This window comes from Chelonia mydas, chromosome 9 (assembly GCF_015237465.2).
Source record: "Chelonia mydas isolate rCheMyd1 chromosome 9, rCheMyd1.pri.v2, whole genome shotgun sequence".
Classification (NCBI taxonomy): Eukaryota; Metazoa; Chordata; order Testudines; family Cheloniidae; genus Chelonia; species Chelonia mydas.
In genome coordinates, this window is record NC_057855.1 from 13168549 (window position 1) to 13181788 (window position 13240).

Below are 13240 nucleotides of genomic sequence, written 5' to 3' on the forward strand. Positions count from 1 at the left end.
CTATTTGAAAGCCTTAGGAAATAACACACACAAAAGTTTGATGTTAAAAGAACACTAAGGCTGCAAAGTCAATCACTCAAATTTAGGAAATGCCAGAATTAAAGTTTCCTACAAAAACTTGTTACCCCTTGTGCATATGCATTATGTAACAGTCTTTAAGTACACAATAACATATTGTTTTTCCATAGGACTCCTGCCTCATTCAGTGCATAGAATGAACAAGCTCTGGGGATGAATCAGGGCTGGGTAGTGAAGGAGGCTGCTGTTTGTAGGAACCTTACATTTCATTAGTTTTGGAAGGTGTATAGTGAATAAGACAGGGATCGTGAGGAGAAAAAGGATGGTCTCATTGTTAAAGTAGTTGGATACTGTCCTGGAGAAACTGGATTTTATCCCTGCCTCTGACACAAAGTTTCTTTCTGGTGCTGGGCTAATCACTGCAACCAAACTTTTCACAGGTGGCCACTTGCTGTCCTAGTTTTCTGGGTGCCTGACTTGAGACCCTGGAGTCTGGCTTGCAGAAGTATTGAGCACTTACAGAAGCACCTGAAGTCAATGAAGCTGTGCTTTAAACATACAAAGTGCTATATGCTAAGTATGCTGCAAAATCAGACCCCAGACATCTGAAATTGGATTTTGCTTTCCACTCCGAAACTGGCAGGCACTAGTAGTGCAGTGCTGGAAAGAATGTGCCTTCAGAGCAAAGGGAATGCCACTCAGGCAACCACCTGTCCAAGTTAAGGTCTGATCCCGAGATCTACTGAGTACCCTGAAGTCCCACTGAGAGTTAAAGGAGCTTAACTTCTTCCACCCCACATAACTGGTTCTTGAAAGAGTGACACTAACATATTTTAGAGGTAGTCACTTCCAGTTATCCTTAGCTAAAAGAATGATAGCCCATAATATAAGGCTTTGAGCATGGACCCATCTCTTGTAATTACTCCCTTGAAAATGTGTCTAAGCCCAAACTTAGTTCTCTCTCTCTCTCTAAAATGAGTCACAGATTTTAAGACCAGAAGGTACCATATTATGATCATCTAGTCTGCCCTCCTGCATAACACAGGCCATGGAATTTCATCAATCTCTTACTGTCTGGAAGAAAATATGTAGTTTATGATATTTAACTATCTCCATGTATTTTTCCCTATAAGTTTATACCCTTCTCTAGATTTCCTAGTGAATCCTGGTTTCTCTATATCCATCTCTTAGACAGTATGTGTGATGACCAACTTCTTGCTTATGGGCAGGGATTGAAAAGGGGATCTCCAGAGATAAAAACATGAGTCTTTACAGCTTGAGCTAATGGGCTTGCAAGTCATATTTCTTTGGCCAACAAATAATGGCTTTGGAATCCCAGACAGTTAGGCTGAGACTTTTCACACCAAATTCCCTATAAAATGAATGATAAATTAATATTATAATGATGGGCATTCTTTGAATGCATGCAATAAAAATGATTAAAGTGGGTAAAAAAAGATATGGAAGAACTACTCCTAAGGGAAACAATGTAGTTAACTGAGAGACTGATTTGTTCCCCATGCATTGCTTTGTACAGCTCCCTAGAACAAGTCCTAGAAGCTGTGATAATGGGAAGAGGGAAGGTGAAGCAGTCAAATGTAAGGTAAATTCATTCTGGAATTTATCACATGGGTATCACCTCAGTCTATGTGGGTGGGGAGGGTACCATGTATAGAAATCAGTATTTGCACAATACTTGAAAAATGAAGGCACTATACAAGTCATATGTTTATTTGTGTATACTATACAGCAAAAAGGGCTTGTTTTTCTTGGGTGATAAAAGCAATTCACTGCCCACTGTGAAGTTAATGCTGAAATTCCAGCTTCAATGTCCTTGTTATTTCTCTGATTTGATTATATTTTAGTTCTTTATGGACTCACAAAAATCTGCACTAATAAAATCATGTTAGCCTTTTATTATCAACTGCTTCACCACACAAATATTGCAAGCCTAAGGATTTCTGGTCCTGGTGAGTATGGCTCTCTAGCAATTAATGTATTTGTTATGCTGGGTTTGACAATCGATGCTCATGAAAAGATAACAGATTTTTTTAGTATCCTTCAAGGAGTTTGCAAACACCGCATTTTTAAAAAGGGCATTACATTTATTTCAAGACAATACCAGAAGGAATTTAGTTTGAGTAAACTATTACAATTTACACACACCTTTTCTTACCTGATGTGGAACAAGTGGCTGAGAGAAAGATTCTATATTAGAAATTCACTGGATATTTACAGCTTTATCTTGCTATCAATTCCCTGAATCTACCAGACTACATGTAAAACCAATGGCAGGACATGGCCCGCAGTACCTTTTCAAAGGTAAAATGGTTCAAAAATTATCTGTGAGCACCGACTTACACCTCTAAAATCAGACAAGTTAGAGTCTAGTATCCCATCAAGCCTATGCCCCTGCAGGTGCAGGGGATCATCTCTAGGTAGACATATACTCAGAGGTGAAAGTAAGCCGGTATGCCCTGGTACGCTGTACCAGCAAGAGCCGGTGCGCCGTACTGGACCGGCTTCCCCAGGCGGCAATTTAAAGGGCATGGGGCTCCCAGCAGCAGCTGGAGCCCCGGTCCCTTTAAATGGCCCCCAAGCCCCGGGGCTCCCAGCTGCCTCTGCATATGGTAGCTCTGGCAGCGATTTAAAGGGTCCGGGGCTCCCAGCCACCACTACCGCAGCGAGAGACCGGGGCTGTTTAAATCTTGATTTAAAGGGCCCGGGGCTCTAAAGGCCCCGCCTCTTCTGGTTAAGGCCAGGCCCCTTCCAGCTGAGGCCCCGACCCTGCTCCGAACTGCGGAGTGCCGGTAAATCCTTTAAGTTACTTTCACCCCTGCATATACTATAATGGTGTTGTTTGCAGTAGAATACTTCAAGGTCTGTGATTTTAAAACTGGTTATGGTCTAACATTACTGGAGGAAGGGGAAAAGGAAAGTTAATCAGGAATGATGCACTTGTAACAAATGACACAGTATTTTCAAAAAATCTCAGTTGATACAATATTGGAAATGACACAGAATAGTTTAATGGGAGATTGGGGGATTTTACATTTTAGACACTTGCCAAGAGGTGTTGGTCTATATTTTAGGCCCCTTTATTGGAGCCTGATTCTGTACCACTGAAGTCAACAAGTGCTTTACCACTGACTTCAATGGGATCAGGATTAAGCCCCTGGGGATCAGTAACCCAAGCGCTAACCTCACAGCTGGGAGATTACGCCTCCTCAGGAAATACAATACAAATCTAGTGCATACAATAAATTGTTAAATATTGTTGGGAAATACAAAACACACAGTTCATACGAAGCAATTCCAACTGGTTAGGAACCACGGTGATGGGTGCTATTGGAAACCCGATGATCGAGAAGAAGTGCTATGGCAGAAGAAAATGGTGCCATGCCATCTCTTTAGAGTAGGTTTGGAAAGTCAAATTGCTCACCTGCCCTCCAGCAGACAGATCCCTCCACCTAGTGTCAGCTGAAAGGTAGAGAGTAAACACTTTCCTGTGTTAATAATGTACGATGAAATGTGACAAAAGCAAAGTTGCACACACTCTGTATCAAATCATTGCAGCTATAGAAGTATATTTATGAAGTACAATATGTGGGGAAATAAAGACTCAGAGTTGTAATAAACTCCCTGTTTTCACTTTGGGAACATGCTCTTGTTAAACAGCACTGACATAAAATTGCACCCTTTGGAGAAATTTTGCAATTTTTCCCAGGTGAAATTTTTCTCCATTCAAACAGAAATGTGGCTGTTTCCATTAGAAATTGAAAAGCCTCCTTTTTATTTTCAAGGGCAAATTTGAGGTAACAATAAACTATTTAGGATCCCAGACAGCAACGACTTTTCCAGTCTGGAAGTCCCAGTGACGTCTGATCATTTTTTCCTGCAGCTCTAATTCCACGCTCTTCATTGTTAAACCTGTTTCTCTACACGCTCTAAATTTTATTGCATGGAGTTATAATAATCTATGGATTTAAAGCCCTAAGGCCCAGTAAACTTTAGCCCTAACGGTCACCTGTTTTGCAAAATTAAATGACTTGCATTCCAGTTGTCCTGTGTGCACTCACATTCACCCCAGGAGCACAGGGAGGTACAAACTGCACCTGCTTCACCCATCAATAATTCCATGCTATGCAGTGGTAGAGGTATTACTGTTTCTCTCAGACAGGGATTCCATTAGGGGAATACTGCTTTATGTTTCAGACGAGAGATATGCTTAATCTATTTGGGTTGTGCTGGCTATTCTAGGTTCTCTGGAGGGGTGGGAATTGTGAGTGGCTTGCACTACTATGATTGCACTGCTGTGAGTCCACAGCCTGGGTTCTGCCAATGAAACAATCAAGCCCTATATCTTAAGACCTTCCCTAGGATTCTTGGGGTTTGATTCTCATTTACGCTAAGGTCCCTTTATACCACTCTGGGAGTGAAGGGGGGCCGTAAAGTGGATGCCATTATAAAGGTTGACAGTTTTGTTAACCAGGGTAGTACTACACCTAGTTCTATAAGATTAGGCACTTCATTTCATAAACATAAATATTCAAAATATTTTTGGTCAACTCCGTCGACTAATTCAAATCTTTCTGAATCATCTGAATTGTTCATATTAAAAAAAAAACCCAAACACTTTTTTATTGAAATTAAAATTCTCCTTTTCCTGTGCAGAAATAGGATAATCAAAGGTTCTTAACTCTCCCAGAACCTAAGCAACATTCACACTATATGCATCATCCCCAGGAGTAAGGATTGTCTCAAAATGTTGGACTCTACCTGCAAGGTATCGAGTGCCTCCTCCTTAGTCCTGCATGCCCTGAACGCCAATAGAATGAACCCACATCCTTCAACTTCCTCTCCCCAGACATAAAGGGGAAAGAACAAAGATGAGTTTGTTGAGGAGGTGTAACAAATCTGGGTACTGGAGGACTTAAGGGTGAACCAATGAATTTTAGGGTACTGCAGTCAATATTTTTCTGAGGAATCACAGCTCTAATATACTTACAGCGGTGGGTGTTCCTCACCTCTGAAAATCAGGCCCTTCGCATTTTGCAGGAGGTGTTCAGCACTTTGCAAGACTGAGCCCTCAGTCATAAAAATATATTTTACATACAAAAATACAGCAGATTTCCTTCTAAAAATCAAATCTTGAGTGTTATTCCCCTTTTAGTATGTTTTTACACATTCTCAAAGAGACATTTGGGATATACCATGAACAGTGCAAAAGACTGTTTTATAGTTATTAGAACACACATGGTAGTACCTTTAAACACCGATTGGAAAAAAAAAGTTGGAAAAACTTTCAATCTCAATGAAATTCTGGTCCGACTTGAACTTTAGCTTAGTGAATTGTAAACAAACTTCTTAGAATGCTGAGAGTTTTCTCATTTCTTTCCAGCAAAGGCAGTCTCAAACACATCAAGTCCTGCTTTGAAATAAACCTGAGCTGAATTGATGCTGTTCAGCACCTTTGACAAAGCTGCTTGAAGGGTCTCATTTGACTGATGTAGCTTGCAGTACTCCAGTGCCTCTAGCAGAACTGAAAATTGGCTCATCTTTTCATCCAGCCTGAAAAGAATGTTTCTAAAAGAGAACAATGGAAAATGGTAAACACTTTACTCAAACAGATGAAAACAATTACTTCATCAAAAATCATCAAGGATCCCTCCAAGTACCATCTACGCTTTACAAATGATACATATTATCTACAGCAAACCTAGCCTGCAGCACACTGAAAAGATGAGTGCATATTTATTCTGGTTTTTGAAAGTGCACCTGTCCATCGCTTTAGGTGCATGTACACTAAAAACATTTACAGATCCTCTGGAAGAACACCCAAACTCTTCCTTGCCCACTCAGTTATTCAGGATTCAATTGAACTCACACGCTTAGGCCCATAACACCTCTCTTGAAGTATCTCATGTTCTCAGCGGGATTGCGTTTATTCCCCCTTTTAAAAGATTTTAGTTATTACTAGGGAGCCTATATATGAAAGAAATATTTTCTTTCCTTTCTGCTCCTGTTGCTTATTTCCCACTTCAATGTCACAGTAGGGAGAAATCCTGGTCACACTGAAGACAATGGCAAAACTCTCACTAACTATAGCAGGAACATTATTTCACCCATAGTCTTCTGTGACATCATCACCAGTGCAACTATCTTTAATATCGTAGACTTAAGACGGAGAATACACTAAAGGAACAGCAAAACTCTTAAAAAACAAAAACTTGTGTTTTCAGGCAACATCCTTAGGAATTAAAAAAAAAAATAACCAAAGAGAAATACAGACAACATAAAACATGAGCAGAATTATTTATACAGAATCCAATCCTGAAGTTGCTATTGCAGGCAAACCTACTACCAGATTCTTTGGGAACTTTGTCTGTGTAAGGTATTGCAGACTGAAATTAAAGCTATTCAGTGGTTTTCATGAGACTTCTGTAGGTCTTTAAAAGCAGGCTATAAATGTTATCTAAATGCAGTAGTAAATGCAGTAATTATTATACCAATTAGATAATCATGTAAATATCACAAAACTCTACCCTAGTGGCTCCTTTGATTGCAAACCAAAGTGTGTAAAGTTTCAGATAAAAAGGCCATAAGTGATTCTATGCAGGACTATATCCAGAAAAACACAGGGAGGAAGAAATCCCATAGCATGAACATGAAAACAAGTAACAAAGAAAGCAGGACAGCCGAGACACTACATTAGTAACTTAATTACAAGACAGGCCCAGTGGCAACTCCAAATTAGTAATAAAACTCCCATGGATACTCACCTGGAAGACAGAAGACTACAAAAGAGTATCTTTTGCAGATTACTATCAGAGTCTTCTAATTACCAGTCTACAAGAGGGAGTGGTAATGAAGTGGCAGGATAAATGGCAACTCAGAACAGCCACTTCTGTTCAGTAGTGTTTTGAGTATAGCAGTGTGTAACAAAATGATATAAATAAAGAGTGACATTTTCCAAGTACATGAAACATCTCAGATCTTTTAAAATGTATTTCTTACTAGCCTTACCTATTTCTAATTCATTTGCTCTTACAGGGAATATTATATACCCAAACAATAATTAGCATGGTGCTATAGGAATTATAATCTTTGTAAAAACAATGAGGAGTCCTTGTGGCACCTTAGAGACTAACAAATTTATCTGGGCATAAGCTTTCATGGGCTAGAACCCACTACTGTATTTTCCACTCCATGCATTTGATGAAGTTGGTTCTAGCCCATGAAAGCTTATGCCCAAATACATTTGTTAGTCTCTAAGGTGCCACAAGGACTCCTCGTTGTTTTTGCTGATACAGACTAACACGGCTACCCCTCAGAAACCTGATAATCTTGGTATCCTCCAACAGGACAGCACCTAGCATATTTTGAGTGCTACACCCAAAAAATAATCATTATCAACATGTTTGTGGGAGGGGCGAGGGGGAGGGGAAACGGTATAAGTAAAACTGTGCAGTGCCCACTTCAAAGATCTGTTTAACATGCTTCTGTTACATGTGAAAAGGATGTACCATAAATTCAAAGGTGACTGGATTATGCTGCATGTAGTCACAGGACTACTGTGTAGTATAATGAGTGAAATCGGTGCATGCTGATAGCTAGAGAGGTGTTTTTTTTTTTTAAGGTGAGTTGAGGGAGCACTGACAGCCTTGCACTGGGTCCCAGAGCAGTCATGCCCTCAGGGAAGTCACAGGAGAATGAGTTATGTAGCATACCTTACTACTCCTTGAGGGCTTGATCCTATTTGCCCTGAAGTCAAGGCTTCTGCTTTCAGAGGATATGTGCATGCCCCCCTCATGTAATGTTCACAACATACTACAGATACATACTGGGGAGACTGAATGCCTGGTCATACTCTCAAACCATCAAGCCACACAACCCTGTGGGCAGTGGCCAGCACAGAAGCCAGTCACCTTCCTTCTTGACGGGTATGTTGCAGTCCTGTCTGGCACTGTGTGAGGTGGGAAGAAGCAGCTCACTGTACGCTCTCTCCCCACTAAAGCATCCTTTACATGAAATAGAGGAAAATAACACCGATAATTTAAAATTATTTCAACAATGGCTTTTTTAAAAAAAAGGTTAAATTATGCCAAGCAATGAAACATAACGATGGCATTAAGGGATAAATTTTAAACTGTTGAAGTCAATGGGAGTTCTCATTGACTTCGGTAGAGCCAGGAGTTCATCCTAAGTACCTAAAAGCTTTGGCACTGTAGTCTGGATTTAGGTACCTAGATAAAGCTATAGGACCAGATCTTCAACTTGTGTAAATCTTTACATGTCAACTGAAGTCAGTGGAGCTATGAAAATTTACATCAGCCACGGATATGGCCCATAGAGAAGAGATGGCAACCTAAAGATGGCAAGACTTTGAGGTCAATTAGAAAGTACATTTTTGAGGCATATAGGGACCTATCTTTACCACACCCACCTTGAATATTAAAATTTACTGTAAACAAGCCACATGAATAAAACAGATTGTTTATCTTTATGAACATCTACTGGGATCTTAACACATTTTCACTCTGCTGCAGTGATTCCAATGGCAGATTGGTTACAGGCTACTATTTAAGTAGGGCTGTTGATTAATCACGGTTAACTCATGCGATTAACTCAAAAAAATTAACTGTGATTAAAAAAAATAATTACGATTAATCACACTGTTAAACAATAGAATACCAATTGAAATTTATTAAATATTTTAGATGTTTTTCTACATTTTCAAATATATTGATTTCTATTACAACACAGATGCAAAGTGTACAGTGATCACTTTATATTATTATTTTTTATTACAAATATGTGCACTATAAAAATTATAAACAAAAGAAATAGTATTTTTCAATTCACCTCATACAAGTACTGTAGTGCAATCTGTTTATCGTGAAAGTGTAACTTACAAATGTAGATTCTTTTTTGTTACATAACTGCACTCAAAAACAAAACAATGCAAAACTTTAGAGCCTACAAGTCCACTCAGTCCTACTTCTTGTTCAGCCAATTGCTAAGACAATCAAGTTTGTTTTCACTTACGGGAGATAGTGCTGACTGCTTCTTATTTACAATGTCACCTGAAAGTGAGAACAGGCATTCGCATGGCACTTTTGTAGCTGGCATTGCAAAGTATTTACATGCCAGATATACTAAACATTCATATGCCCCTTCATGCTTCGGACACCAATCCAGAGGACATGCTTCCATGCCAATGATGCTTGTTAAAAAAATAATGCGTTAATTAAATTTGTGATTGAACTCCTTGGTGGAGACTTGTATGTCTCCTGTTCTGTTTTACCCACATTCTGCCATATATTTCATGTTATAGCAGTCTTGGATGATGACCCAGCACATGTTCGTTTTAAGAATACTTTCACAGCAGATTTGACAAAATGCAAAGAAGGTACCAATGTGAGATTTCTAAGAATAGCTATAGCACTCGACCCAAGGTTTAAGAATCTGAAGTGCCTTCCAAAATCTGAGAGGGATGAAGTGTGAAGTATGCTTTTAGATGTCTTAAAGGAGCAACACTCCGAAGCGGAAACTACAGAACCCGAACCACCAAAAAAGAAAATCAACCTTCTGCTGGTGGCATCTGACTCAGAGGATGAAAATGAACATGTGCCAGTCTGCTCTGCTTTGGATCGTTATCGAGCAGAACCCCTCATCAGTAAGGAGGCATGTCCTCTGGAACGGTGGTTGAAGCATGAAGGGACACATGAATCTTTAGCGCATCTGGCACGTAAATATCTTGTGATGCCAGCTACAACAATGCCATGCAAACACCTGTTCTCACTTCAGGTGACACTGTAAACAAGACGTGTGCAGCATTATCTCCTGCAAATTGTAGCCAAACAAAGTTGGACTGAGTGGACTTGTAGGTTCTAAAGTTTTACATTGTTTTATTTTTGAATGCAGTTATTTTCTGTACATAATTCTACATTTGTAAGTTCAACTTTCATGATAAAGAGATTGCACTACAGTATTTGTATTAGGTGAATTGAAATATACTCTTTCTTTTGTTTTTTTACAGTGCAAATATTTGTAATAAAAATAAATATAAAGTGAGCACTGTACAACACTCTGTGTTGTAATTGAAATCAATATATTTGAAAATGTAGAAAACACCCAAAAATATTTAAATAAATGGTATTCTATTATTGTTTAACAGTGCAATTAATCACAATTAATTTTTTTAATTGCTTGAGAGCCCTATATTTAAGACAAATACTCTTAACTGACCGGAGTACAAATCAACACATAATGAGGCATTTTTAGTTGCCTGGTGAATGTAAGAGACAGGAGAGCTTTCATCATCATGTAAAAGAAGATCTTAACTTCTGCAATAATAATATAATTTAGGAACAGTTGATCTATTGCACAGTATGGTGGAAGCTTTTTGTGATTTATGACAATACTTTAAAAGCATAACAAGTAACATTAGAAGTATCTTTAAAAAAAATTCTTCTGTGGATTCTCACCAGGATCTTATATTTTCCAATTACTTATCTCTGCATTGCAAACCATACCACCTGTTTTTTGCTGCATATAACGAATTCTCTCTTTATAAATCCTTTACAAAGAGTCAGCGAACAGTATTTCATTTTTGTATCTCCAAGTTTCATCAAATGACAAAATGGCTATAATGTTTCTCAGTTTTTGAATTTTCATGTATTTTCCAGTCAGTAAAAAGTGTTTTAATTAAAAATTACAACTGCTTTGAAAAATACCTACTCATTTCACTTGCATGCATTAATATTGATATCCAATTGCTATACATAGAACCATACCCAAGACACCTACGTTTACTCTATGTAATTCAATCACTAAAACATTCTGTAACTGAAATCATTTTTGTAGCCTACACTTTTAAAACAACATTAATTCCACCCTGTTGCCTAATCGTTTAAATATCTTCCTTCATCTTTAATTATTTTGATCTTAAAAATATAATTCATATAGTCAGCCTGACCCACACAAAACACAGAGAGACTACTAAAAGGAAAGTGTAATACATTATTGATGACACTAATGAAATTACAACACACATCACTCATCTTAATGGGTCTGTTTCAATGACACATCACAGTGACCTGAAAAGTACAGCATCACACTAGGACACCTAATTAATAACTCCAGACAGTACTACTGAAAGAGATAAAGCATCTTCATATAACTGACAAATCAGTCTTAATAAACTAAGGCAAAGGGGCATATGAAATGAATTTTAAAAGAAAGGCATCTATAGCCCTTACAATGAGTCATTTCCATGTCTGCAAGCATGCCTGTCACTGATGGAAATAATGACTTTGTATTCTAATGTTGATTTTCATTATCACAACTGGGTATGGAATGCCACTCCTTACATAACTGAAATTAACAGGCATTATACCTCATGCCAGGACATTTCTCAGTGATAAATCACACTTGATAATAAGTCATGTCTTTCAAAACAGACTAAGCTGTATGTACTGTACCATAATATAGGGACCAATATATACCCCCAAACTATTTTAGAAGTTATACTGAAGCAATTGGACTGTTAAAAGTAGATTACTGTATTTACCTTGTCACTGAAAGAGATTATTTTATTTGGGAGACAAGCATGTACATAAGTAACGTAAGATATATGTGAACATATGAGGTGAATTATTGTGCTGTTCACATATATCTTCTATCTTAAGGGTTCCGGTTTGGATTTTGCAGACCAAAAGTAATTACTAAATCACTGGAATGTGACAGAAAGCAAAAGGTCCCCCATGAGTCGAGTTCACATTGTCTCAGTGGGATCACACTAAAATCACTTATGGGAAAGTGCAATGAGTATCTCCGTCTGTTCTACTTATAATCAAATGTGCTATGACTAGAGCTGTTTCAATACTCTCACAAATTCATTTTATGTATCTCTGAATGATTTGTACTTATGCTCTGGAAAAAACAACAACAACCTACAAGTGATTTCTGACATTCTTTTTTATTTCCCCTCTCATCATCATGAAAATTTTCAGTTCTGAATACACCTTCCTTAAAGGCAGGGAGCTTGTCCACTTTCATGTTTGTAAAATACCTAATGCATTGCTGTGTTACATAAACAAATAAATTATTATAATAAATATTCACATGCTGAGATTTTCAGATTCACGGGGTCTGGATTTATTACAGGATCTAGAGCACTATATATTCACGAGATTTAAAAAAATAGTTATACTAGCTTGTATCTATGAAAACTTTATAGGTTGGTGGAGATGAAGGTTCCCCCTCTACTCACCCACTTATATTTCCTACCTCAGTCCTTTTCCTCTTCTTTCTTCTTTTCTTCCTTTCGCCCTACAAATAGTTTATTCTGAAGTGTTATGATTATGGTATTGTCGAATGGCATGATGATGACAAAAGAGCAGCATATTGCAAAATTCTGCTCCAGGGTGTATAATTTTTGTTGATAGACTGGTAAGAATATCATTAGCTTTCTCATCAAGATGGATGAGTAAGATTTTATTCTTGGGCTGGTAAACTGTCATGAAATATTTGCAAGGCTGATTAAAGGTAAGAGGCCCTTCCCCCCTTTCTTACTTCCTCCCTGTCTCTTCTTGGCCTGTTCTCCAATTTATTTGCATACTGCATTATTAGTGGCTGAAATGTGTCCATTTACAAACTAATCACATACTCTATACTCCATACTCTCTGGAAAGCCACACTGTATTCAAGTACAATTAATGAACACTTCTATGCATAAATAATAATACCATGCTCTAACATAGTGCTTTTTCATGAACAGATCTCAACATGCTTTACAAAGGAGGCAAGTATCATTATCCCCATTATAAAAACTTGTAGGGTCAGATTTGACTCACAAAATTCTACTGAGTGGATTGCAAGAATGTAAATGAGGGCAGAATTTGACTTCCAAGGCCAAATTTTCCATTTATTTACACCAGCGTAATCAGGCCAAACTACACTGATGAAACAGTGGTGTTTCATTGGTATAAACCTAGTCAAAGAGAGAGCAGGATAAGATCCACTGTGGTTAGCTCAAGATAAAAAGTCAAATCTCGACTGCTCAGCAGAGTTGAGGATTTGGACCTTCAGGTTAAAGCTGAGCAAATAACTGATTTTTTCAGTTTGGTGGACAAACCAGAATATCCAGGAAAAAAAATCATTCATTTTGAACAGAAACTGAATTTTTCTGGTTCTTCTTACTGAAACAAACACTCCT

At 38.0% G+C, this 13240-nt stretch overlaps 1 protein-coding gene across 2 annotated transcripts in view; it reads right to left on the reverse strand.

The window, feature by feature from the left end:
• Nucleotides 1-1797: 1797 nt before the first annotated feature.
• NAALADL2 (N-acetylated alpha-linked acidic dipeptidase like 2) overlaps nt 1798-13240 on the reverse strand; it is an 882142-nt gene continuing 870699 nt past the window's right edge. Inside the window, exon 16 of one of the 2 annotated variants that reach the window (XM_043521778.1) lies at nt 1798-5604. In XM_043521778.1, the coding sequence (XP_043377713.1) occupies nt 5406-5604 (199 nt within the window). In that variant the 3' untranslated portion in view covers nt 1798-5405. The remainder of the gene's footprint in view (nt 5605-13240) is intronic. The other variant, XM_043521780.1, reaches the window with a different exon arrangement.